The sequence below is a fragment of the Pseudophryne corroboree genome, chromosome 5 (genome assembly GCF_028390025.1).
Source record: "Pseudophryne corroboree isolate aPseCor3 chromosome 5, aPseCor3.hap2, whole genome shotgun sequence".
Taxonomy (NCBI): Eukaryota; Metazoa; Chordata; class Amphibia; order Anura; family Myobatrachidae; genus Pseudophryne; species Pseudophryne corroboree.
This window is the reverse complement of record NC_086448.1, coordinates 730,602,456-730,629,291: the sequence shown is the minus strand read 5'-3', so window position 1 is coordinate 730,629,291 and position 26,836 is coordinate 730,602,456. Positions and strand designations below refer to the sequence as shown.

At 44.1% G+C, this 26,836-nt stretch overlaps 1 protein-coding gene across 2 annotated transcripts; it reads right to left on the bottom strand.

Annotated features, from left to right (window-relative positions):
- Window positions 1-1,658: 1,658 nt before the first annotated feature.
- On the bottom strand, window positions 1,659-22,721 carry LOC134929390 (carbonic anhydrase 1-like). 2 transcript variants are annotated; one of them, XM_063925041.1, is made up of 7 exons: window positions 22,688-22,721; window positions 22,093-22,290; window positions 20,725-20,843; window positions 8,407-8,502; window positions 7,025-7,087; window positions 6,165-6,320; window positions 1,659-1,822 (listed from the first exon to the last, which is right to left on the bottom strand). In XM_063925041.1, exons 1-7 carry the CDS (start codon window positions 22,719-22,721, stop codon window positions 1,703-1,705), a joined length of 786 nt encoding a protein of 261 aa, XP_063781111.1. In that variant the 3' UTR covers window positions 1,659-1,702. The 2 variants fall into 2 exon arrangements, with proteins under 2 accessions (XP_063781111.1, XP_063781112.1); XM_063925042.1 differs by lacking the exon at window positions 22,093-22,290.
- Window positions 22,722-26,836: the final 4,115 nt, after the last annotated feature.

The following is a 26,836-nucleotide window of genomic DNA, read 5'->3' as shown; positions in this document are numbered from 1 at the left end:
GTCAACTTTTTTACTGTCTGCCTTTTCCATGTCAACCTTTTGACTTTGTCGACTTAATGCATGTGGACCATATGGTTTCTACTTATTGACTGTTGACCTATTCATTGTCAATCTTTTAATCCATACATGGCCTACACTCCAAATCCCTCACATGCCCTCCGCTGTCTACCTATACCCATGGATTGGTATATGCTTACTGACTTCCGTTCTTGATCTTGATAATCTCACCCCTACAATCTCTACAGTCCTGCTCCAGTTATAGCAGCTCATTCCAACATCTCCTGATCCCCCATTCATAACCATTGTGCCGCACCTTTTCTCTGTAAAGAAGTCACTTCTGGTCTCATCCATCTACCTTTCCAGATACCCCAATTCAAAGCTGTTGTGACAATCTGTAGCCTCTATTAAGGCAATACCAATTCTAAAACAATCAATGCAACCCTGAGTCACCGGTCTGCCCTAGCTGACTGAGCAGGACAGGCTGGATCACACATTATACACATCTGTATAATATCTATGTACATATCCACAAGCATTGGGAAGAAACTGGTAATATAAAAATAAGCATCCAGGATCCCTGTAAATCAGAGGTTCTCAAACTCGGTCCTCAGGACCCCACACAGTGCATGTTTTCCAGGTAACCCAGCAGTTGCACATGTGTACTTATTACTCACTGACACATTTTAAAAGGCCCACAGTTGCAGCTAATTATTTCACTTGCGATTCTGTGAGGAGACCTGCAAAACATGCACTGTGTGGGGTCCTGAGGACCGAGTTTGAGAACCTATGGATTAGAGCACAGGTTCTCAAACTCGGTCCTCAGGACCCCACAAGGTACATGTTTTGCAGGTCTCCTCACAGAATCACAAGTGAGATAATTAGCTCCACCTGTGGACCTTGTAAACTGTGTCAGTGAGTAATTAATACACCTGTGCACCTGCTGGGTTACCTGCAAAACATGCACTGTGTGGGGTCCTGAGGACCGAGTTTGAGAACCACTGCTGTAAATGGACATCTCAGAAGTATGAATACACCAGATCAGCCACAAGTAAGGTAGGTTTTGCAACCTTGGTGAAATTCAACTCCAGTTCAAGTTTGCAGAGGGAGGTGAAGCTTTATGCTGTCTAAATGTCAATAAGAATATTTAGTAACTCTGTAAAAAGTTTTGAGAAGGTAACATAGAAACATAGAATGTGATGGCAGATAAGACCCACTTGGCTCATCAAGTCTGTCCCTTTGTTTAACCTTTAGGTAACCTCAACCTATTTGATCCTCAGTTCTTTGTGTGGATATTCAAATGCCTATCCCAAAGATGTTTAAATTGCTCTACTGACTTAGCCTCAACCACCACTGTCAAGAAGCTACCCTCTCCGTGAAGTACTTTTTTCCTTAAATTTCCCCTGAACCTCCTTCCCTCCAGTTTCAGCACGTCCTCGTGTTCTAATACTTCTCTTCCTTTGAATAATGAAGCTAGTTAATTAGAAGCTGCTGTATAGGAAGGTATGCTGGGACTTACAGTTTTAAAGTTATAACGCACATGACAGCCACTGCAATTGCTATAAAATAACCATCACAGGATAATTCTTATGTTGTAATATCTGTTTATTGGTTTAATTCCACAAAGCAAACATACTGTAAGTAATAAAACAGCTGTACGATTTACTTAACAGAATAAATTCTATGATTTTGGTTGCACCATGATTTATGAGAAGGAAGCTCGGACTTGTCTGCCCTTCAGAGGTTGCGTTGGACGGTGATTGGTAAGGATTGGACATTCTTTTTCCCCATCAGCAGAGGAAAGGAGGCTGCGGAATTGGTTGAGCTATGGAACAAATTAGATGACATTATTATCACATGATCATAGTCTTAGGGATGTCCTACAGAAAACTGATTTTGTGCTGGATACTGTATACAGATGGGTCCACGGTTATCTTGACTAGTTTGCAGGCACAACATGGTTTATTAACATAAACCCTTCATCTATTGTTCTCAGCTGCAATACAATACAGAGAACAATACAGTAGGGGATTAAATCATTACAGCAGGGGATTAAGTCTGACTGCCCAGTCTCAGTTAATCCTATTAAAGGTCAAGAGAAACATGGACCCATCTGTAGATTCAGAATTTCCATTTTCAGCAACCTCACATTTTCTTTGTAGAAATGTCCGCTGTCTTTACCCTTCAAAGTTAACTCCTTAAATGTGCCTTTACACAGAGCAACCCAACCTCACTGTACAACCTCTGAGCGTATGGAGACCTGTCAGAAATGGCCGTACACATACACAAAGCTACATATATGGCTAATCCGTAAACATCTGTCACTTCCACACATAGCAAGATGCACTGGTTCACCATTAGCGTGGTCAGACAAGGACTGCACTGCATACCTAGGGGTTGATGCATCAAGAAGGGAAAAAGAGTGGAGTGGACCAGTGGAGAAGTTGCCCATAGCAACCAATCATTCAATATTTGTGGCACATCGCCTAAAAAAACACACATTGTTCACGGATACCCACAAATATTATCTCTCCATTGTAGATTTACCAATAGCTAACTTCATTTGAAGATGACATTAGCTGCTGTAGCAATGGCTGCCGCACATGCAAGGTCAATACACCACACATCAGCAGGAGTCCCGATAAAGGAGTGAAGAGACTGCTGATGTTGTGACTTCACTATGAACACACCACAGGGATGGGCACCTTTCTGAGCCACCGTCACTGCACATACATCGGTAGGTACTTTATTTCTTATTAATGTGAATAGCAGCAATAAAGAATTACAATCATGTCTCAAACCCAATCATTATACATACTGTATACCCCATAATGTATATTTACACCTTGACTAGTGCATTGGTCAGTATACTTTGGGGACACCCTCAGTCACGCACAATTAAAAGTAATCCTATTAACCTGTGCAATATTTGTAACCTTACAAGTAAAATCCTAGTGCAGGAGCACATACAGGCACAGCAATGCAGCTGCTATGGATCCTAGTGCAGGAGCACATACAGGCACAGCAATGCAGCTGCTACTGATTGATCCTAGTGCAGGAGCACATACAGGCACAGCAATGCAGCTGCTATGGATCCTAGTGCAGGAGCACATACAGGCACAGCAATGCAGCTGCTACTGATTGATCCTAGTGCAGGAGCACATACAGGCACAGCAATGCAGCTGCTATGGATCCTAGTGCAGGAGCACATACAGGCACAGCAATGCAGCTGCTATGGATCCTAGTGCAGGAGCACATACAGGCACAGCAATGCAGCTGCTATGGATCCTAGTGCAGGAGCACATACAGGCACAGCAATGCAGCTGCTATGGATCCTAGTGCAGGAGCACATACAGGCACAGCAATGCAGCTGCTATTGATCCTAGTGCAGGAGCACATACAGGCACAGCAATGCAGCTGCTATGGATCCTAGTGCAGGAGCACATACAGGCACAGCAATGCAGCTGCTATTGATCCTAGTGCAGGAGCACATACAGGCACAGCAATGCAGCTGCTATGGATCCTAGTGCAGGAGCACATACAGGCACAGCAATGCAGCTGCTATTGATCCTAGTGCAGGAGCACATACAGGCACAGCAATGCAGCTGCTATGGATCCTAGTGCAGGAGCACATACAGGCACAGCAATGCAGCTGCTATGGATTGATATAATGGACAGAAATAAAACATTTTGTGCTTTGCTATGTGTAGCTGTCAGGAGGTAATTGATCCTCACTGAATTGAAAATGTTACTCTAATTCACTAACAGGCAGTTCCATCCTCTGTGATCCCTTCCAGCAAGCTTCACTCCTGTGCCTACGCTTCCCCTATTAGTAACACCGCAGGGGTCTGTTCTCTTACTCAAAATGTTATACTGTTCTCATCTATATCTTAATTATCATAAAGCAAATTATACCACTTAACAAAATGACAGAAGTGTTGGCCAATTCCTAAATTATATATAAAGATTTCTCTGTTAGATTAAAAAGTGAAGGAACACGTAATCATATTAGTAACATTCAGCACATTTCTAGACTTTATAAACCCCAAGTGACTGTAAAGGCTGACATTTAAAGTCACTTCTCCTGAATAGGAGTTATTCGTATTTGTCCTCAGATTTTCATATAATCAGATGTATAAATCAACATTAAATCATAATAATATATATATATATATATATATATATATATATATATATACGAAAGCCCTCAGTGACTCATCACTAATTCTCTTACTTCCCGATATGTTAGGAAGCTGAAATTGAACATATGTATTCTTCATGTGGAAAAACAGGAAAACTATGTAATTCAAATTTTAATAAACGTCCCCTAAGGGGATGAACAGGGGGTTGACATAATGACATCATTACCAATGCTTGTCTTGTGTTGTGTGAACGATAACGCCCAAACGGACAAACAAATACAAATTTGGATTGCACCTCCAGTGTGCAGAATTTCATAAACTACCAAAATGGTCACTTTTTACAGTATCTGATATGGGATCTCCTCGGGTAACTCCAAGAACCATGGATCAATATTTACTTACATTAAGACGTCTCAAATTTACAGCTCTATAGATTTACCAAAGTTTTAACACTCATTTATATTTACAACCGTGAAAATCAGAAACTCCCGTGTGAAGAATGGGTAGAGCAGCCAATAAACATATATTTGGTTATCTAAGTTGATCTAGACCAGGCATGTCCAAACTGCGGCCCTCCAGCTGTTGTGAAACTACATATCCCAGCTTGCCCTAACACAGTTATGCTGTCAGTGAATGCTAAAGCTGTGTCAGGGCATGCTGGGATGTGTAGTTTCTCAACAGCTGGAGGGCCGCAGTTTGGACATGCCTGATCTAGACCATTGAAATCTAAATGCTGATTGGTTCCCTTGGCTCCAGTGCATATTTACAGCTTAGTGTAATGTTAGTAAACAATCGTCCACTGCAACATTCCAATACATTATCATATACTGTACACATTGGTGTCATTTCAGAAACGAACGGAGTGTAAATCGCTGCTGTGCATTTATACACAGCAGAGATGCAAAAAAATGGTAATGGCGCAGGAGGCATCTAAAGACACTTCCTGCCAGCATTGCAGAGCCAAGTGCTGCATCCATAGGCGCATCTATAATGGGTGCAGAGTATACAGTGCACATGGGTCCTTGGGTCAAGGGGGCCCCACAACTGCACACTCTGCACCCATGTAATTAAACTTACCACTCTGGACTCTAGAGTCATGTGGCGGCCGGCGTTGCAGACATAAATCACTGGGAAAAAGGCCAACGCGTCCATTCTTCCGGTGATTTGTGCATGCGCAATAAAGATGGGTGCATAAAGCCAGAGTCTACTCATTGCCAGAGAGAGAAGGGGCCCTCATGGAGACTGCACGCATTCCGCTCCCCTCTTAAAACGCCCCTGGCTACATCCGAACATGTCTAGCAGCCAAAGCAATACTGATTTGCTCTGGTACTTTAGCATCCACTGCTGCAACTCACAACAAGGTGGATACTTAATTATCAGGGTGGGCCAGTCAGGCCTTGATTATGAATAGGCCCCTAAGAAAAATAAATATTCAGAGTGATAACATTCTGTACTTTATCTTCTATCTGTTCTATACAGTATATCTTCCTGTTTTTAATAAAAACATAAAGTAACATTTTCACTTTAAAGTTTATTTGCAAGGCTGTACTGACAACACGTAACATTGGTATTCGGTTAGGATCCCGGCGTTTGGGATCCCGGCAATCGAAATACCGACGCCGGAATCACGATACTGTTCGGAATGCCACATGGATTTAAATACCAGTGTCGGGATCTTGCATGCCGTAATCTCGATCGAGGACTGCTGGGACTCCGCACTGGTAAGCCATGTGCGGGGAAGGGGGTGGGGGAGGGTTAGGCTTAGGCTGCGGGAAGGGGAGATTAGGGTGTCACCATCAGGGAGGGTTAGAGATAGGCTGCGCGAAAGGAGAGTTAGGGAGGTTAGGGGTCAGGATCCTGAATGGCGGGGCGCTGCTGCCGGTTGACTACCTATAGCTTCTCTGTGTAAAACAATGGTTTTCATTAATGAGGACTCAATCACTTAATGTCACAGTGATTGCCACAATGGATAAAGGTTTTGTTAGCTCATTTGCTCATTAGTTTACATTTCTTTAATACTGTTACCTGGTCAGGACTGGCACTTATTGGATCTCTGAATATAACCCAGGTGACACATTCGAGCAGTGGAGGGTGAGTTAAAGAACCAATATAGGCCCAGTAGTCTTTTGATGCAGGAAGTAGCGTTGCTGGATCAAAATTGGTAAAAGGTGCTTGTTTACCCTAAAAAAAAAATAATTACGACTTTATTGTGATATATTGTTGAAATATAGTAATTGCATTAGTCAATCTACTTTATGTTGTCATTAAATATTTTTAGCAGTACATGTAAAACCTTTGTTAATAACATTTAGCAAATTTTTGCACAAAGCTGGCTTAAACCAGAGCTACCAATCATTTATCAGTGTATGATCGAAAGGCTGATCCTGCCCAAACTGGACACTGAGTATTGGATGGAATTCCATTATTACTTAGGTGATCCACTCAGTCCAAAGGGTCCCGTAATATTCTCTATGGTCAGAGGAGCCTCTCCCTGCTTCTGCTTCAACCATGCTGCTTGTGTGACAAAAGCTTGCCTTGGCTAGGGGTGCATTCTCAGATCACAGCATACATTAGGAGCCCATCCACACCCCTGTAGAGGCAGCTTTCTTTCATAAGCATGTTGGCCATCAACAACACGCTGCTGTCAGGAATAAGGAGAGGCTCCTCTGAAGGGGAACCTTCTGGATTTGGTGGGTCGCCAGTAAGTAATACGGTATTTTGCATTTATGTTTAAATGTAAGAACTCTACACAGAATAGTTCAGTTGTAGGTGGAAGTATATTTTAACAGTAGCATGTGGACAATTCCTTTGTTTTAATGCAAATAATTATCTTTGCTAATTTTAAAGGGTAATAGAAACATAGGCAAACACAATGGTTACAATACCTTTGTTTTAATGAGGCTTAAAGCATCCGCCACTTTCTGCAGTCCTGGGTGTGCATTGCCAACCTGCAATTAGCGAAACCTTCTGTAAGTAACACAATTAGTACAGTAATAATAACTAAGTTTTTCAGCACTCTATTTTGATTAAAATATAGTGGGATTTCAGTACAGGGGTTTCCAACCTTTATAATGTTGTTACTGCTAAAATAGGCATTTATAGGTTTAGGGTCGTTCTAAGTGGGAATAAAATAGACAAATTTTAAAAACAAGAACACAGCTGTTTTCAGTACCAGCAAAAAAACAACAACAAAAAAAAGATAACAGCTTGCTTTACCTGTAATACATCCAAACTGAACAACAACAAGGTGTCACCAGAACAGGAAGTAGACAAGGAGCGTCACAGAGGAACAGGAAGGTGACAACAAGGAACGTCACACAGAAACAGGAAGTAGACAACAAGGAGCGTCATAGAGGAACAAGAAGGAGACAACAAGGAGGATCACACAGAAACAGGAAGTAGACAACAAGGAGCATCACAGAGGAACAGAGAGGTGACAACAAGGAGCATCACACAGGAACAGGAAGGATACAACAAGGAGCGTCACACAGAAATGAGACAGCAAGGAGTGTTACACAGGAACAGGAAGGAGACAACAAGGAGTGTCACACATGAACAGGAAGGAGACAAGGAGCATCACACAGAAAGGAGACAACAAGGAGCGTCACACAGGAACAGGAAGAAAACAACAAGGAGCATCACACAGGAACAGGAAGGAGTCAACAAGGAGCATCACATGGGAACAGGAAGGAGATAACATGGAGTGTTACACAGGAACAGGTAGAAGACAGCAAGGAGCGTCACACAGAAATGAGACAGCAAGGAGTGTTACACAGGAACAGGAAGGAGACAACAAGGAGGGTCACACAGGAACAGGAAGGTGACAAGGAGCATCACACAGAAAGGAGACAGCAAGGAGCGTCACATAAGAACAGGAAGGATACAACAGGGAGCGTCACACAGGAACAGGAAGGAGACAAGGAGTGTCATACAGGAACAGGAAAGAGACAACAACGCCACACAGAAAGGAGACAAGGAGCGTTGTGTCCTAACTTGGAATTCCCTTTTGGAAAAAATAAGTCAGAACTCTTGTGTGGCATGAAGCTTTCTTGGCCCATATGTACCTGTACTGTGCACTCTGGAAATGAAAGAGTACTGAAAGAGAGCTTGCTGTTCAGTGCAACCCTGCATCATTTTTCCTAACAAGTTATTATAACAACTATTTTTAGTGTCCATGGTTTAGATTGAGCAGTGAAGCTTATACACCTATTTGGGTATAAATCTCTAGAAAATTCCGGGACATATTTAAGTCTTGGTTATTACAAACCTTTAGAAAAACAGTTAGGACTGCACATCCATCCAGATTTTTTGAGGCTTCAGCAAAACTGGAGTATTTCTCAGAGTTCCAGTGAACAAGATGCAACTATGAGAAAAGTAAAATAAATAAATAAACAAACAACAAAAACTAATGGGGGCCATACATCTTGCAGGTGATTCCCAAATGCCTATCCATTGATGATCAGCAATCTACAGGTATGAGGCAATTAGGAAAAACAGAATATTTAAAAAAATCTCCAACTCGCCGATCTTGAAAATTTTGTGCCAATAATCGGCAAATCAAGGATTTCCATAAGGAGAAGGGGGCATTGCTCCAATTCTTCCCTGATGTATGGGCCCCAATATCGATTCTTTGATGTGTATTGCAATATTTATATTAAAAACATAAATATCTTAGAAATCTCAGCAAAACATATTCATGCTCTACAAAGTGGTTGTACTGTAGGTGATAGGTGATTCTGCTTTTTATATACAATAGCTTTCATATTTTAACGTTAGTGGAATTTATATCATCCACCCTGCATATCAGCCCCCCCCCCCCCTGCACAGGTGCACGGCGACGATGCTTTCGCACACGCCAAGTAGCTCCCTACCTGTGCAGCCTAGCTGCGCTGACAGGTGGCTACCCGCCACATGGTTGCAGCAGCTGTGTGTGATGTCATGCAGCCGCTGCGGCCCGCCCCCGCAATCGTCCAGACACACCCGCAGTGTCCGGACCGAGCCTCACCAACAGTGCTCTAACGCCACTGGCCCGCCCCCTCCCGCCGCGCAGCCACCACTGCCTGTCAATCAGGCAGAAGTGATCGCAGCAGTGAGATGCGCATGCACACTCCATACCTAGATAATGCTGAGTATATTTTGCTGGTACCTTGAAAACACTTTGAGAAATAAGTAATGGAGTGACTGAAACGTATGTATAAGACTATGTAAGTTATCTTTTTGTGTTTTAATATTTTTACTATTGCTATTTATTTATAGACCTCAAATGAAACAACATTTTCCAGTAAGATCTGTTTCAGCTCCAAAGAACGAGTTACAGATCACACATTGTTATTGCATTATATTAAACGATTTTTAAATATTTACACACCCATAAATGATTCCAGACCACGGCAGAACTTTGGGTATTTATACTTATGCTGTTTATAAAGACTCGCTAGGGAACTGCTATTCTAGGTAGAAACATACTTTCAATATAAATCAGAGTTTTCAGTATAATTTTATGTATTGAGTTTGCTAATATTTTTATATTAAAAGTATAATAGGTATACTGCAAAATATACATAGTGGATAAAAACAAGAATATTCTTATCTTAAAGTTCTTAGCTTAGTAAATAAGGGCTTGATGTTAAGTTGAGTGCAAATTGTGCATATTTTCTTTACCCATACGTACAAAGAGAACACATACTATATACTAGTGATGAGCGCCTGAAATTTTTCGGGTTTTGTGTTTTGGTTTTGGGTTCGGTTCCGCGGCCGTGTTTTGGGTTCGACCGCGTTTTGGCAAAACCTCACCGAATTTTTTTTGTCGGATTCGGGTGTGTTTTGGATTCGGGTGTTTTTTTCAAAAAACCCTAAAAAACAGCTTAAATCATAGAATTTGGGGGTCATTTTGATCCCATATTATTATTAACCTCAAAAACCATAATTTCCACTCATTTTCAGTCTATTCTGAATACCTCACACCTCACAATATTATTTTTAGTCCTAAAATTTGCACCGAGGTCGCTGGATGACTAAGCTAAGCGACCCTAGTGGCCGACACAAACACCTGGCCCATCTAGGAGTGGCACTGCAGTGTCACGCAGGATGTCCCTTCCAAAAAACCCTCCCCAAACAGCACATGACGCAAAGAAAAAAAGAGGCGCAATGAGGTAGCTGTGTGAGTAAGATTAGCGACCCTAGTGGCCGACACAAACACCGGGCCCATTTAGGAGTGGCACTGCAGTGTCACGCAGGATGTCCCTTCCAAAAAACCCTCCCCAAACAGCACATGATGCAAAGAAAAAAAGAGGCGCAATGAGGTAGCTGTGTGAGTAAGATTAGCGACCCTAGTGGCCGACACAAACACCGGGCCCATCTAGGAGTGGCACTGCAGTGTCACGCAGGATGTCCCTTCCAAAAAACCCTCCCCAAACAGCACATGACGCAAAGAAAAAAAGAGGCGCAATGAGGTAGCTGTGTGAGTAAGATTAGCGACCGTAGTGGCCGACACAAACACCGGGCCCATCTAGGAGTGGCACTGCAGTGTCACGCAGGATGGCCCTTCCAAAAAACCCTCCCCAAACAGCACATGACGCAAAGAAAAAAAGAGGCGCAATGAGGTAGCTGACTGTGTGAGTAAGATAAGCGACCCTAGTGGCCGACACAAACACCGGGCCCATCTAGGAGTGGCACTGCAGTGTCACGCAGGATGTCCCTTCCAAAAAACCCTCCCCAAACAGCACATGACGCAAAGAAAAAAAGAGGCGCAATGAGGTAGCTGTGTGAGTAAGATTAGCGACCGTAGTGGCCGACACAAACACCGGGCCCATCTAGGAGTGGCACTGCAGTGTCACGCAGGATGGCCCTTCCAAAAAACCCTCCCCAAACAGCACATGACGCAAAGAAAAAAAGAGGCGCAATGAGGTAGCTGACTGTGTGAGTAAGATAAGCGACCCTAGTGGCCGACACAAACACCGGGCCCATCTTGGAGTGGCACTGCAGTGTCACGCAGGATGTCCCTTCCAAAAAACCCTCCCCAAACAGCACATGACGCAAAGAAAAAAAGAGGCGCAATGAGGTAGCTGTGTGAGTAAGATTAGCGACCGTAGTGGCCGACACAAACACCGGGCCCATTTAGGAGTGGCACTGCAGTGTCACGCAGGATGTCCCTTCCAAAAAACCCTCCCAAAACAGCACATGACGCAAAGAAAAAAAGAGGCGCAATGAGGTAGCTGTGTGAGTAAGATTAGCGACCCTAGTGGCCGACACAAACACCGGGCCCATCTAGGAGTGGCACTGCAGTGTCACGTAGGATGTCCCTTCCAAAAAACCCTCCCCAAACAGCACATGACGCAAAGAAAAAAAGAGGCGCAATGAGGTAGCTGTGTGAGTAAGATTAGCGACCGTAGTGGCCGACACAAACACCGGGCCCATTTAGGAGTGGCACTGCAGTGTCACGCAGGATGTCCCTTCCAAAAAACCCTCCCCAAACAGCACATGACGCAAAGAAAAAAAGAGGCGCAATGAGGTAGCTGTGTGAGTAAGATTAGCGACCCTAGTGGCCGACACAAACACCGGGCCCATCTAGGAGTGGCACTGCAGTGTCACGCAGGATGTCCCTTCCAAAAAACCCTCCCCAAACAGCACATGACGCAAAGAAAAAAAGAGGCGCAATGAGGTAGCTGTGTGAGTAAGATTAGCGACCGTAGTGGCCGACACAAACACCGGGCCCATTTAGTAGTGGCACTGCAGTGTCACGCAGGATGTCCCTTCCAAAAAACCCTCCCCAAACAGCACATGACGCAAAGAAAAAAAGAGGCGCAATGAGGTAGCTGTGTGAGTAAGATTAGCGACCCTAGTGGCCGACACAAACACCGGGCCCATCTAGGAGTGGCACTGCAGTGTCACGCAGGATGGCCCTTCCAAAAAACCCTCCCCAAACAGCACATGACGCAAAGAAAAAAAGAGGCGCAATGAGGTAGCTGACTGTGTGAGTAAGATAAGCGACCCTAGTGGCCGACACAAACACCGGGCCCATTTAGGAGTGGCACTGCAGTGTCACGCAGGATGTCCCTTCCAAAAAACCCTCCCCAAACAGCACATGACGCAAAGAAAAATAAAAGAAAAAAGAGGTGCAAGATGGAATTGTCCTTGGGCCCTCCCACCCACCCTTATGTTGTATAAACAAAACAGGACATGCACACTTTAACCAACCCATCATTTCAGTGACAGGGTCTGCCACACGACTGTGACTGATATGACGGGTTGGTTTGGACCCCCCCCAAAAAAGAAGCAATTAATCTCTCCTTGCACAAACTGGCTCTACAGAGGCAAGATGTCCACCTCATCATCATCCTCCGATATATCACCGTGTACATCCCCCTCCTCACAGATTATCAATTCGTCCCCACTGGAATCCACCATCTCAGCTCCCTGTGTACTTTGTGGAGGCAATTGCTGCTGGTCAATGTCTCCGCGGAGGAATTGATTATAATTCATTTTAATGAACATCATCTTCTCTACATTTTCTGGATGTAACCTCGTACGCCGATTGCTGACAAGGTGAGCGGCGGCACTAAACACTCTTTCGGAGTACACACTTGTGGGAGGGCAACTTAGGTAGAATAAAGCCAGTTTGTGCAAGGGCCTCCAAATTGCCTCTTTTTCCTGCCAGTATAAGTATGGACTGTGTGACGTGCCTACTTGGATGCGGTCACTCATATAATCCTCCACCATTCTTTCAATGGGGAGAGAATCATATGCAGTGACAGTAGACGACATGTCCGTAATCGTTGTCAGGTCCTTCAGTCCGGACCAGATGTCAGCATCAGCAGTCGCTCCAGACTGCCCTGCATCACCGCCAGCGGGTGGGCTCGGAATTCTGAGCCTTTTCCTCGCACCCCCAGTTGCGGGAGAATGTGAAGGAGGAGATGTTGACAGGTCGCGTTCCGCTTGACTTGACAATTTTCTCACCAGCAGGTCTTTCAACCCCAGCAGACTTGTGTCTGCCGGAAAGAGAGATCCAAGGTAGGCTTTAAATCTAGGATCGAGCATGGTGGCCAAAATGTAGTGCTCTGATTTCAACAGATTGACCACCCGTGAATCCTTGTTAAGCGAATTAAGGGCTCCATCCACAAGTCCCACATGCCTAGCGGAATCGCTCCGTGTTAGCTCCTCCTTCAATGTCTCCAGCTTCTTCTGCAAAAGCCTGATGAGGGGAATGACCTGACTCAGGCTGGCAGTGTCTGAACTGACTTCACGTGTGGCAAGTTCAAAGGGCAGCAGAACCTTGCACAACGTTGAAATCATTCTCCACTGCGCTTGAGACAGGTGCATTCCACCTCCTATATCGTGCTCAATTGTATAGGCTTGAATAGCCTTTTGCTGCTCCTCCAACCTCTGAAGCATATAGAGGGTTGAATTCCACCTCGTTACCACTTCTTGCTTCAGATGATGGCAGGGCAGGTTCAGTAGTTTTTGGTGGTGCTCCAGTCTTCTGTACGTGGTGCCTGTACGCCGAAAGTGTCCCGCAATTCTTCTGGCCACCGACAGCATCTCTTGCACGCCCCTGTCGTTTTTTAAATAATTCTGCACCACCAAATTCAAGGTATGTGCAAAACATGGGACGTGCTGGAATTTGCCCATATTTAATGCACACACAATATTGCTGGCGTTGTCCGATGCCACAAATCCACAGGAGAGTCCAATTGGGGTTAGCCATTCCGCGATGATCTTCCTCAGTTGCCGTAAGAGGTTTTCAGCTGTGTGCGTATTCTGGAAAGCGGTGATACAAAGCGTAGCCTGCCTAGGAAAGAGTTGGCGTTTGCGAGATGCTGCTACTGGTGCCGCCGCTGCTGTTCTTGCGGCGGGAGTCCATACATCTACCCAGTGGGCTGTCACAGTCATATAGTCCTGACCCTGCCCTGCTCCACTTGTCCACATGTCCGTGGTTAAGTGGACATTGGGTACAGCTGCATTTTTTAGGACACTGGTGACTCTTTTTCTGAGGTCTGTGTACATTTTCGGTATCGCCTGCCTAGAGAAATGGAACCTAGATGGTATTTGGTACCGGGGACACAGTACCTCCAACAAGTCTCTAGTTGGCTCTGCAGTAATGATGGATACCGGAACCACGTTTCTCACCACCCAGGATGCCAAGGCCTCAGTTATCCGCTTTGCAGTAGGATGACTGCTGTGATATTTAATCTTCCTCGCAAAGGACTGTTGGACAGTCAATTGCTTGGTGGAAGTAGTAAAAGTGGTCTTACGACTTCCCCTCTGGGATGACCATCGACTCCCAGCAGCAACAACAGCAGCGCCAGCATCAGTAGGCGTTACACGCAAGGATGCATCGGAGGAATCCCAGGCAGGAGAGGAATCATCAGAATTGCCAGTGACATGGCCTGCAGGACTATTGGCATTCCTGGGGAAGGAGGAAATTGACACTGAGGGAGTTGGTGGGGTGGTTTGCGTGAGCTTGGTTACAAGAGGAAGGGATTTACTGGTCAGTGGACTGCTTCCGCTGTCACCCAAAGTTTTTGAACTTGTCACTGACTTATTATGAATGCGCTGCAGGTGACGTATAAGGGAGGATGTTCCGAGGTGGTTAACGTCCTTACCCCTACTTATTACAGCTTGACAAAGGGAACACACGGCTTGACACCTGTTGTCCGCATTTCTGTTGAAATACCTCCACACCGAAGAGCTGATTTTTTTGGTATTTTCACCAGGCATGTCAACGGCCATATTCCTCCCACGGACAACAGGTGTCTCCCCGGGTGCCTGACTTAAACAAACCACCTCACCATCAGAATCCTCCTGGTCAATTTCCTCCCCAGCGCCAGCAACACCCATATCCTCCTCATCCTGGTGTACTTCAACACTGACATCTTCAATCTGACTATCAGGAACTGGACTGCGGGTGCTCCTTCCAGCACTTGCAGGGGGCGTGCAAATGGTGGAAGGCGCATGCTCTTCACGTCCAGTGTTGGGAAGGTCAGGCATCGCAACCGACACAATTGGACTCTCCTTGTGGATTTGGGATTTCGAAGAACGCACAGTTCTTTGCGGTGCTACTGCTTTTGCCAGCTTGAGTCTTTTCATTTTTCTAGCGAGAGGCTGAGTGCTTCCATCCTCATGTGAAGCTGAACCACTAGCCATGAACATAGGCCAGGGCCTCAGCCGTTCCTTGCCACTCCGTGTGGTAAATGGCATATTGGCAAGTTTACGCTTCTCCTCCGACAATTTTATTTTAGGTTTTGGAGTCCTTTTTTTACTGATATTTGGTGTTTTGGATTTGACATGCTCTGTACTATGACATTGGGCATCGGCCTTGGCAGACGACGTTGCTGGCATTTCATCGTCTCGGCCATGACTAGTGGCAGCAGCTTCAGCACGAGGTGGAAGTGGATCTTGATCTTTCCCTAATTTTGGAACCTCAACATTTTTGTTCTCCATATTTTAATAGGCACAACTAAAAGGCACCTCAGGTAAACAATGGAGATGGATGGATACTAGTATACAATTATGGACGGACTGCCGAGTGCCGACACAGAGGTAGCTACAGCCGTGGACTACCGTACTGTACTGTGTCTGCTGCTAATATAGACTGGTTGATAAAGAGATGTAGTAGTATGTATGTATAAAGAAGAAAGAAAAAAAAACCACGGGTAGGTGGTATACAATTATGGACGGACTGCCGAGTGCCGACACAGAGGTAGCTACAGCCGTGAACTACCGTACTGTACTGTGTCTGCTGCTAATATAGACTGGTTGATAAAGAGATGTAGTAGTATGTATGTATAAAGAAGAAAGAAAAAAAAACCTCGGGTAGGTGGTATACAATTATGGACGGACTGCCGAGTGCCGACACAGAGGTAGCTACAGCCGTGGACTACCGTACTGTACTGTGTCTGCTGCTAATATAGACTGGTTGATAAAGAGACGTAGTAGTATGTATGTATAAAGAAGAAAGAAAAAAAAACCTCGGGTAGGTGGTATACAATTATGGACGGACTGCCGAGTGCCGACACAGAGGTAGCTACAGCCGTGAACTACCGTACTGTACTGTGTCTGCTGCTAATATAGACTGGTTGATAAAGAGATGTAGTAGTATGTATGTATAAAGAAGAAAGAAAAAAAAACCACGGGTAGGTGTTATACAATTATGGACGGACTGCCGAGTGCCGACACAGAGGTAGCTACAGCCGTGGACTACCGTACTGTACTGTGTCTGCTGCTAATATAGACTGGTTGATAAAGAGATGTAGTAGTATGTATGTATAAAGAAGAAAGAAAAAAAAACCACGGGTAGGTGGTATACAATTATGGACGGACTGCCGAGTGCCGACACAGAGGTAGCTACAGCCGTGAACTACCGTACTGTACTGTGTCTGCTGCTAATATAGACTGGTTGATAAAGAGATGTAGTAGTATGTATGTATAAAGAAGAAAGAAAAAAAAACCACGGGTAGGTGGTATACAATTATGGACGGACTGCCGAGTGCCGACACAGAGGTAGCTACAGCCGTGAACTACCGTACTGTACTGTGTCTGCTGCTAATATAGACTGGTTGATAAAGAGATGTAGTAGTATGTATGTATAAAGAAGAAAGAAAAAAAACCCACGGGTAGGTGGTATACAATTATGGACGGACTTCCAAGTGCCGACACAGAGGTAGCTACAGCCGTGGACTACCGTACTGTACTGTGTCTGCTGCTAATATAGACTGGTTGATAAAGAGATGTAGTAGTATGTATGTATAAAGAAGAAAGAAAAAAAAACCTCGGGTAGGTGGTATACAATTATGGACGGACTGCCGAGTGCCGACACAGAGGTAGCTACAGCCGTGAACTACCGTACTGTACTGTGTCTGCTGCTAATATAGACTGGTTGATAAAGAGATGTAGTAGTATGTATGTATAAAGAAGAAAGAAAAAAAAACCACGGGTAGGTGGTATACAATTATGGACGGACTGCCGAGTGCCGACACAGAGGTAGCTACAGCCGTGGACTACCGTACTGTACTGTGTCTGCTGCTAATATAGACTGGTTGATAAAGAGATGTAGTAGTATGTATGTATAAAGAAGAAAGAAAAAAAACCCACGGGTAGGTGGTATACAATTATGGACGGACTGCCGAGTGCCGACACAGAGGTAGCTACAGCCGTGAACTACCGTACTGTACTGTGTCTGCTGCTAATATAGACTGGTTGATAAAGAGATGTAGTAGTATGTATGTATAAAGAAGAAAGAAAAAAAAACCACGGGTAGGTGGTATACAATTATGGACGGACTGCCGAGTGCCGACACAGAGGTAGCTACAGCCGTGGACTACCGTACTGTACTGTGTCTGCTGCTAATATAGACTGGTTGATAAAGAGATGTAGTAGTATGTATGTATAAAGAAGAAAGAAAAAAAAACCACGGGTAGGTGGTATACAATTATGGATGGACTGCCGAGTGCCGACACAGAGGTAGCTACAGCCGTGAACTACCGTACTGTGTCTGCTGCGACTGGATGATAAATAATGATATAAAATATATATATATATCACTACTGCAGCCGGACAGGTATATATTATATAATGACGGACCTGCTGGACACTGTCTGTCAGCAGAATTAGTTTTTTATAGAATAAAAAAAAAAACACCACACAAGTGAAGTCACACGATGAGTGTTTAACTTTTTCAGGCAATCACAATATAGTATACTACTAACTATACTGGTGGTCAGTGTGGTCAGGTCACTGGTCAGTCACACTGGCAGTGGCACTCCTGCAGCAAAAGTGTGCACTGTTTAATTTTAATATAATATGTACTCCTGGCTCCTGCTATAACCTATAACTGGCACTGCAGTGCTCCCCAGTCTCCCCCACAATTATAAGCTGTGTGAGCTGAGCACAGTCAGATATATATACATAGATGATGCAGCACACTGGGCTGAGCAGTGCACACAGATATGGTATGTGACTGAGTCACTGTGTGTATCGTTTTTTTCAGGCAGAGAACGGATATATTAAATAAAACTGCACTGTCTGGTGGTCACTGTGGTCAGTCACTAGTAAACTCTGCACTCTCTACACTTCTACAGTACTCCTAAGCTCCAGTAAATCAGGTCAATCTCTCTCTCTCTCTCTTCTAATCTAAATGGAGAGGACGCCAGCCACGTCCTCTCTCTATCAATCTCAATGCACGTGTGAAAATGGCGGCGACGCGCGGCTCCTTATATAGAATCCGAGTCTCGCGAGAATCCGACAGCATCATGATGACGTTCGGGCGCGCTCGGGTTAACCGAGCAAGGCGGGAGGATCCGAGTCTGCTCGGACCCGTGAAAAAAACCATGAAGTTCGGGCGGGTTCGGATTCAGAGAAACCGAACCCGCTCATCTCTACTATATACCTGTTTGTGCCAATGCAGATTTGTCTGTATTAGTACTTCTGACTCCTTACCCTGGGACATGTAAAGTGGGGGGAGCACACTTGGGGCTTTGTTTACAATGTGTCGGTTTTAAAACCCAGTGCTTCTGATTAGTGATGAGCGGATTCGGTTTTACTCGGTTTTACTCGGTTCTCAAAACCGAATCTTATTGGCTCACTGATGTCACGTGTTTTGGATAGCCAATAAGATTCGGTTTTGAGAACCGAGTAAAACCGAGTAAAACCGAATCCGCTCATCACTACTTCTGATTGGGTTTGTGCCCAAAATTTAAAAGGACATTGCTTTTACTAGCAATATCTTGTTAGTAAAAGTACAAATTTGGTGCATAAATGCAGTCAGAAGCACCGAGTTTTACAACCTGACGCTTCACAAATAACCCCTTAGAGTTAGTATATTGTCTACCCACAATGCAGCTGATGCAGATCTGCAGAAACACACATGTACGCCTAATAGGAGACGTGTCTTACTCGTTGATGGTTACAACTTGGCACAAACTTACTACATATGCTGCTGATGCATCACAAGAATTATACAGCTCTGCAGATGGGCGGTATTGATCTGTTTTTGCAAACTATTTTGTTCCAGTAATTTACACCCATTTTGTGACCAACTCTACATCTGCTCCTTGGTGTTAAAATACAGCACGGTGGGCCTTATTCAGAGATGGGACGCCAGTGGGCGTTTCAGTACAAATCCAAGTGGCAATGATATTTGCATATTTACGCACAGCTGCTGCGTACACATTTGCAGCTGCAGTGGCATTAGCCTACATGTCTGAATCAGGCCAAGTATGCTTTATGACACGTTCTCTTGTGATTCGCTGTCTTCTTGCTGACCACTATATAAGCCGAGGGTTCTAACAAATACCTGACACGTGAATTAAGGACATAAGAAAAAAATGTTTCACTATAGTTCCTTTACCAAAATGATATACCGCTTATTTTTCATTTCACTTAGGTCTGTTTTATAGAAGTGATTTTAATCAAGGTGACCAATACAGAGTCAATATTGTATAATGTACAAGGGGACTTTCCATCATTGAAGTTATGAGCATAAAAGGTTAAGTTTTGCAGTTAACGTTTCAAGACATCACTGGAAAATGTGATGCTGGAAAGTACCACAGTCCCTGCTCTGTGCGGTGGGTAGGGTGTGAGTGAGTTACAGGGAAACCCTGGGCAGTGGTGAGATTTGTATTTCATTGTTATGCTGTATAAATGTTGGATCATAAGCAAATGAGGCCCAAACAGCAAGGGGTAGATTTACTAAAGCTTCAGAAACAGACAAGCAGTGGCAGGGCTGCCATCACGGGGACTCCAGTCCCAAGCCTGTACCGTGAGGGGGCCTGCATGGCAGCATTGTGGGTTTGAGTGCACCACAGGCTGCCGTGGCATTTTGAATTTGTATCCATCCGCAGGAGCCACTGATTAGATACTAGTCTGCGAGCTCTGATTGGCTTGCGGACGGTTCTAATACCCCCAGCGCTGTCCATCTGTGGCTGCCTCCTCCAGACTCCTTCCTTGTGCTGCTGCTGTGGTCCCGGACACCACAGTTGTGCCTAGGGAGTCGGACACCACATGAAGTCCTGTGGCCTTCTCCTGGGACTGGTAACTGGCACTTAGGGAGACATTTACTAAGCAGTGATAAGAGCCGAGAAGTGAGCCAGTGGAGAAGTTGCTCCATCAACCAATCAGCTGCTCTGTATAATTTTATAATATGCAAATTTTAGATGTTACTTCAGTGCTCATTGGTTGCCATGGGCACTTCTCCACTGGCTCACTTCTCTGCTCTGATCACTGCTTAGTAAATGTCCCCCTTAGAATGGTAAGTTTTGTGGACTGCAGGGGGAGAGAAAGTAAGGTGAGGTGAGGTGTGGGGGCGGGGGCTGCCTATTCTGGCAGTCCCAGGCCCCACAATTTCTGATGGCAGCCCTGAGTGATGGTGTTGCCCATAGAAACCAATGAGATTCTTTCTATAATTTCTCTATTTCATTCTATTGTATTCTAGAAAATAATAGACAGAATCTGATTGGTTTCTATGTGCGACACCATCACTTCTCTGTTTTAGAAGCTTTAATTAATCTACGCCCAGGAGTGGAAATCATAAAGGAAGATAATCTAAAAATGCTAAACAGAGTGAGACAATAAAGCCTTAGTGATTAGTTACCTCTGATGCGTATCCCTTCCCATCCACAGTGTGTTCTGACCCAAAGTCATTGGAAGGTCCCCAGTGGAAGTGGAACTGGTTCAGACGGTAACTTGATTTTAATGGGCCTGCTTTTACCACTGAAAACAACATACAGTACAGAAGATTGGAGCATAGCAAACGCAGTCCCACAACACTAAAATGGTAATAAGGAATAATACTCTCCCTCTTGACCTCTCACCAGTCTCTCGTCTCGTCTCTGGTAACCACCCCCCACTACTTCCTACAAGGCCGACACCCAGTTATGGAATTCCCTAGCACGCTCAATCAGACGCTCCTCAGCCTTTAAATCTTTAAATACTCTCTGAAAGCCCATCTCTATATTACCGTATTTCAACCCATTGGCATATTTATAATGGGTGCAAGGTGGGGCCCACACGGCACACCCTGTTACCCGTTTAATTATACTTACTCCTTTGGAGTCCTGCGGCAGCTGGCGCTGCAGTCAGAAATCATGGGAAAGATGGCATGGCTGCCATTCTCCTGAAGATTGCATGTGCAAGAGAGATGTCCCTCAGGAACAAGGCATGGGCACCATATTCCCGGAGACCTGCACATGCGCTGTAGACTCTTTCGCAAAGCCAGAGTCTGCTGCACTGCCAGAGGGGACCCGCATGGAGCCTGCACATAGGCCCTCTCCTTTCTTAAAATGTTCCTGCTCCAACCTATATCATATTAGTGCATTAAAGGTATCACTGCTGTCCCAAGCTACATTCCCAGCCACACATGTTTATCTTGTTTAAGCTATGCCCGCTTTCAAAGACAATGTAAGGACTCATGTGACCCACATGTTTTCATGTCTGCATTTAATTTATCTGCCTTGTTTGGGCTAAATTTACAATGCAGCACTTTTCAAATACTGTGGGGTAAATTAAATAGGGTGCACATTACTGGAGGTGCTGGACTTTGGCTGAGAATGCCCATATTTTTAAAGCGGCAATAATTTACAACCAAAGCTAGGTTGTTTTTTCCTTGTAAATGATTGGCGCTTTAAAAATACGGACATTCTCAGCCGAAGTCCGGGAACCTCCGGCATCTCCCAACCTTTTACATTTACACCTTTGGGTTTTAGCGGTTTCGGTTGGTGGATTTAAAGAGCAATTACATCCAATACAAAACAAGCATGTTGTCTATTGAATATAATTGCCCCTTTAAATCCTTTGGCCAAAATCGCTGAATATTCGGCAGCCTGGAAAATTGACGCATATTCAATTTAATTGTCTGCTTGATGCCTACAGTGGTGCAAGCAGAAATCAGACTTTACGCGAGCAGCACAAGCGCTCATCTGTAATTGAATCTACCCTTTTTTCTCACTGTGCGCAGGAGTACCTGAGATATCCGCAGTGTCTTCAGAAACGACGTGAAATGAATGTCCGACGTTGAGGATAGCTTTAATAGAAGATGGGTTGTAGTTTATACTGAGAGACTTCAGCGACTCGTCATACTTTGCTTCCTTGCTTTTGATGTCAATTGGAGATTGATGATCCCCCTGGGCAATGGGATAAAGCTTGTGCCACTGTTCAGGTCCTAAAGCAAATAAAATAGGAAACCTGTTTTGTTAATATAACATTTATATGATGAAAAGACACTTTGCTGCTCTAAAAATAAATATGGGCAATATTTTTGTGTAATGAAATGCATGTAAAATTTTTAATCAGAAACAATACAGCCTGATCTGACGAGTATTCAATGGAGAGTGTGTGCTAGCGACCCAATTCCAATACAGGGGTCATTCTAATGACAAATTTACAATACAGAAATAATTCTGATACACAATACAGAGATCCTCCTTCTGTCCAGTTGTCTACTATCTTGTAGTAGTGACCAGTAGACAATGCTGCTCACCCTACTGTATTCTGGAGACCACTATACATTACAAACCCCTACATTTCTGGTGGAAAGCTTTAGTAAGAGTTACACTTACCATTGTGTGTCTCGTAACCCCAGGGTGCGCTCATGATTATAGATTGTACGCAACTGCTTCTTCCTCTGGCTGTAGCAATGTATCTTACTGTCTTGACTGGCTCAGTTTATATAGAAATACCACTGGCAGTTTATAGCCCAGTTTATGTGTCTTACCTCATGTATATGGGCAATAAAAGTTTATCAAGACAAAATTTAGCCTAGACAAGCTGATGCCATTTCCTCATAAATCTACGTACTGGTGCCATAGAGAGCTGCGGAACGCTTTATTACTGTATACAGTACTTATCCTTTTTGGTGCTGATTCATGGCTACAAGGGCACAGCGTTGAAATGGGCCTCTTGTTCCCTATAGACATGTTTAAATGGACTCAGTCATCCGCACTTTTCTTCTAACTTTTCAAATAAATTTTTCTGCAAGATAATTGTTTGTTATTGCTCTCTTATCTCCTGGGGGAAAAAAGTCCTTGGTGCATCTCTCAATAATAAAATAAGTTCACTATATCTACCAGTACAGGGGCAAATGCAGGATTGTTATGGTAGGGATTCCAAATACGTGATTTTAGAGTGAGGGTGGTCAACCCATGAAGCATAATTAGCATGTGTGCGTACCCTTCCACAATCCAAGTCCCCCGCTTTTCTGAGCACTGAAGCAAGTTTGGGAGTCTTGGGGACCCGTAGAAGAACTTAGCACCCACTCTGGACATATATGTACACATTGGTCTGCATTTACAATCTATAGTGTATGTAATACATTATTAATAATTAATATTATAGATGGTATATAGCACAGGTTCTCAAACTCGGTCCTCAGGACCCCACACGGTTCATGTTTTGTAGGCCACCTGTAGATTTTTCAAATGTGACAGTTGCTGGGTGACATGGAACACGTGAACCGTGTGGGGTCCTGAGGACCGAGTTTGAGGACCACTGGTATATAGTATAGGCTGTATAAGATAGAGTATAAAAAATGAACTTGCTGTATGAAACATATTTTTCTCATGTAAATTTCATAGGTGGGCAGGAACAAACATCCCATAAAAAATATAAATCTATAGTATAACCGGTAGTTGACAGATCTGAGCTTTCTAAGTACACATACTCCCACTTCATGATAAGCTGTCTGTCTCTTTTTGCTGTCAGCTGCTCCCTGGTCTTTCTGTTCTGGTGTGCTGATAGAGCACTCAGATCCACAGAGACATCACACATGGCTGGAAAAGCTGCTGCCACTGGATCAATGCAGCAACTCCATTCTGTCCCTGATATTGCATGTTATGAGCACAGCTCTAGTATAATTGTATTATATCAAACTGAAATACTGGTCATGTTTTGTGTTACTGGCTGAGTGGGTTGTGTGTAAGGGGGATTCAGGGAACTGGTGACGCCCTTATGTTTGCCTATACAATAGGTTAGATGTGTCTGGCCTGCATCTTCAGGTCTTTAAGCTGTGTGATAATTTGTATGATTCTTAGTTGATTTAAGAGTCTATGGGCCAATGTTCAAATGTATTGACACTCCATTTGCCTCAATGCTTCCACTTGATGTGGAGTAATAAATTGACCTGGCAGAATCTGAATTCTTAAAGACAACCATAACTGCATGTGGCTCAAGTGGTTACGGGGTCATTAGAACCAGTGGGTTTCATTCCAATACCATACCCATTTATATTCTTTAATTAGTAAATTCTCATGGCCTTGCGTCATAGTAAATTGTGCAGTATACAACATGCACTTACTACCAGGTTCATTTTATCCAGCCTCATGTTGATGGGACGGTGGAATATTCGGAATCGGTTGCTGAGAATTCCAAATGCATTCTCAACATCTCGACGGGCCCTGGAAAGGCAGTGATTAAAAATAAGCCTATCGTGGTTCTGGACTCTTTGCGGGTAGGGCTTCATTATGTGTTTGTGCAGCGCGTATGCCTCATCTGCCACGAACACAAATCCCAGGCCATTCTTTGTTTCCTCCACAGGTGGCAGATTAATGGTGTTGGAGGTGAGCCTCTCATAGAATGGTGTATTCCGCAAGGAACCACCATCAGAACAACGACCATTCTTCCCAACATCTAGGAAAATAAATTTGCAGTTTGCGTTCACCACTGCCACGAGAACTATGCTAAAGTAGCCCTTGTAGTCCGATCCGCTGTTGGTGGGTTTGGTTATGCACACATGTTTCTCGTCTATGGCAACCCCACAGTTTGAGGAATTCCACCTCCTCTGGAAGTCCTCTGCAATACCTTTCCATTCTTCGGCACTTGTAGGGAACTGTAAAAGAGTAAAAAAATATGATATTATATTTAATGAATATTTTTTTCCCCCCTAAATATGCAAGACGACTTAAACAGTACACCAGATCTTGCTGCCATTCCGGAAACTTCACAAGAAGAAACACCCTCTCCGCATCAAACGGGTGCAAGGAAAAAGCAGCGCAAAACTAAATTTATGGAGGACCCTTTACTTACTGAGGTTCGGCTGCAGTTACTCAAAAAACCTGACGCAAAAGATGATTTTGCAGCATATGTGAGCAAAACAATGCGATCTTTGTCTGATGAACAAAAACACGAATGCCAACGCCTGGTGTCGGAAGTTTTGTACAAAGCTGTAAAAGGAAAACTGACACCAGATTGACATGTTATTGAGACGGAACCGGAGACACCTGTTCTTCATCACCCTTTTCCCTACACGCCAACACCCACCTACCCTACCACCACAATCCATCCTCCTCCTCAACCCAGCTACCCTTCCAGTTATCCTCAACTTCTGCCCCCATCCACCTACCCTACCACCACTATCCATTCTCCTCCACATCCCAGCTACCCTTCCAGTTATCCTCAACCTCCACTCCCACCAACCTACCCTACCACCTCAATCCATCCTCCTCCTCAACCCAGCTACCCTTCCCAACCCACCCACACATCCCCCGTCCCCTCCGGAATTTTGTCGTCCTTGCTTACAGAGGAGGAGCAAGAGGAGGAGGAGAAGGAAGAGGAGGAGGAGACCAGTTTGATCCAAATTTGAGTCTCATATACAGTGTTTGAGTGGCACCAATGACACAGTTGTGGTGTAATGCTGGCCTGGTCATACATTGCAACAGATGTGCTGCATTCTAATTCTATGGCGTTAAGAGTGGCACCGCTGTCATGGGGACAAAGCACACATACAGCTTGGGGCAGGTTGATGGTACCGGGGGCCCAACTTCCTGCCCCAAGCTGTATGTGTGCATTGTCCCCCTGACAGCGGTGCCACTCTTAATGCCGTAGAATTAGAATGCACCACATCTGTTACTATATGTAACATTTACTTTTCAGTTAATACATGTAATGCTGGCTTGGTCATATATTGATATAGATAAGGTGCAGTGTGATATACAGTGTCTGAGTAGTAGCGCATTCATGGGCACAATGCACACATGCTGCTAGGGGCAGGTTGATTGTACCGAGGAGCCTGAAGCCGCCCCTAGCAGCATGTGTGCATTGTGCCTATGAAAGTGCTGCCACTCAAACACTGTATATCACACTGCACCTTATCTATTGCAATATATGACAATTTTTTACAATTAATAAATGTAATAAAAATGTATGATTTATGTTTGTTTATGGCGGTAGTGGCACATGATTTCAGGTGGTAAATGCACTTATGCTGGTAGGGGCAGGTTGATGGTGCCAGGGAACCTCAATCCGCACCTAGCATCATGTGTATATTGACTGCCTGAAATCATGTGCCACTACCGCCATATATCTTACTGCACCATATTTATATACAAAAATAAAACATGATGATACATTAATCTTAAAGTTATTACAGGTTTACAGTTTGCAAAAGTTCAGCCATGTTGGCCACACAATTTTACTTGAATAAAGTGCAGCCATGTTCGCCGCATAGTTATACTTTACAAAAGTTCAGCCATGTTGGCCACATATTAAAAAATATTTTTTTGCAGGTATGTTTTAAAATGAAAGAAAATTTTGGAAACAAAAATACAGTTTTAATAATAAAACAATTTATAATACGACAAGCAATTTGTGGTGTGTTTTTCTTACCTTACCTTAATACTTGTACTTCAGCATCTTGATAATGTCCTTGCAGGTTTCAGGTATGATGTGTCCCAAAGCTTGCACAGAAATGCGGGTCTCAAACTTCAGGTCTTCAA

Coding starts and splice junctions, on each gene's coding strand:
- LOC134929390 (XM_063925041.1), bottom strand. CDS start 22,721: ATGAGCGCACCCTGGGGTTACGAGACACACAATG. Junction 22,291..22,687: donor GGGTTACGAGACACACAATG/GTAAGTGTAACT, acceptor TATTTGCTTTAG/GACCTGAACAGTGGCACAAG. Junction 6,321..7,024: donor TAAGCCTCATTAAAACAAAG/GTATTGTAACCA, acceptor TTTTTTTTTTAG/GGTAAACAAGCACCTTTTAC.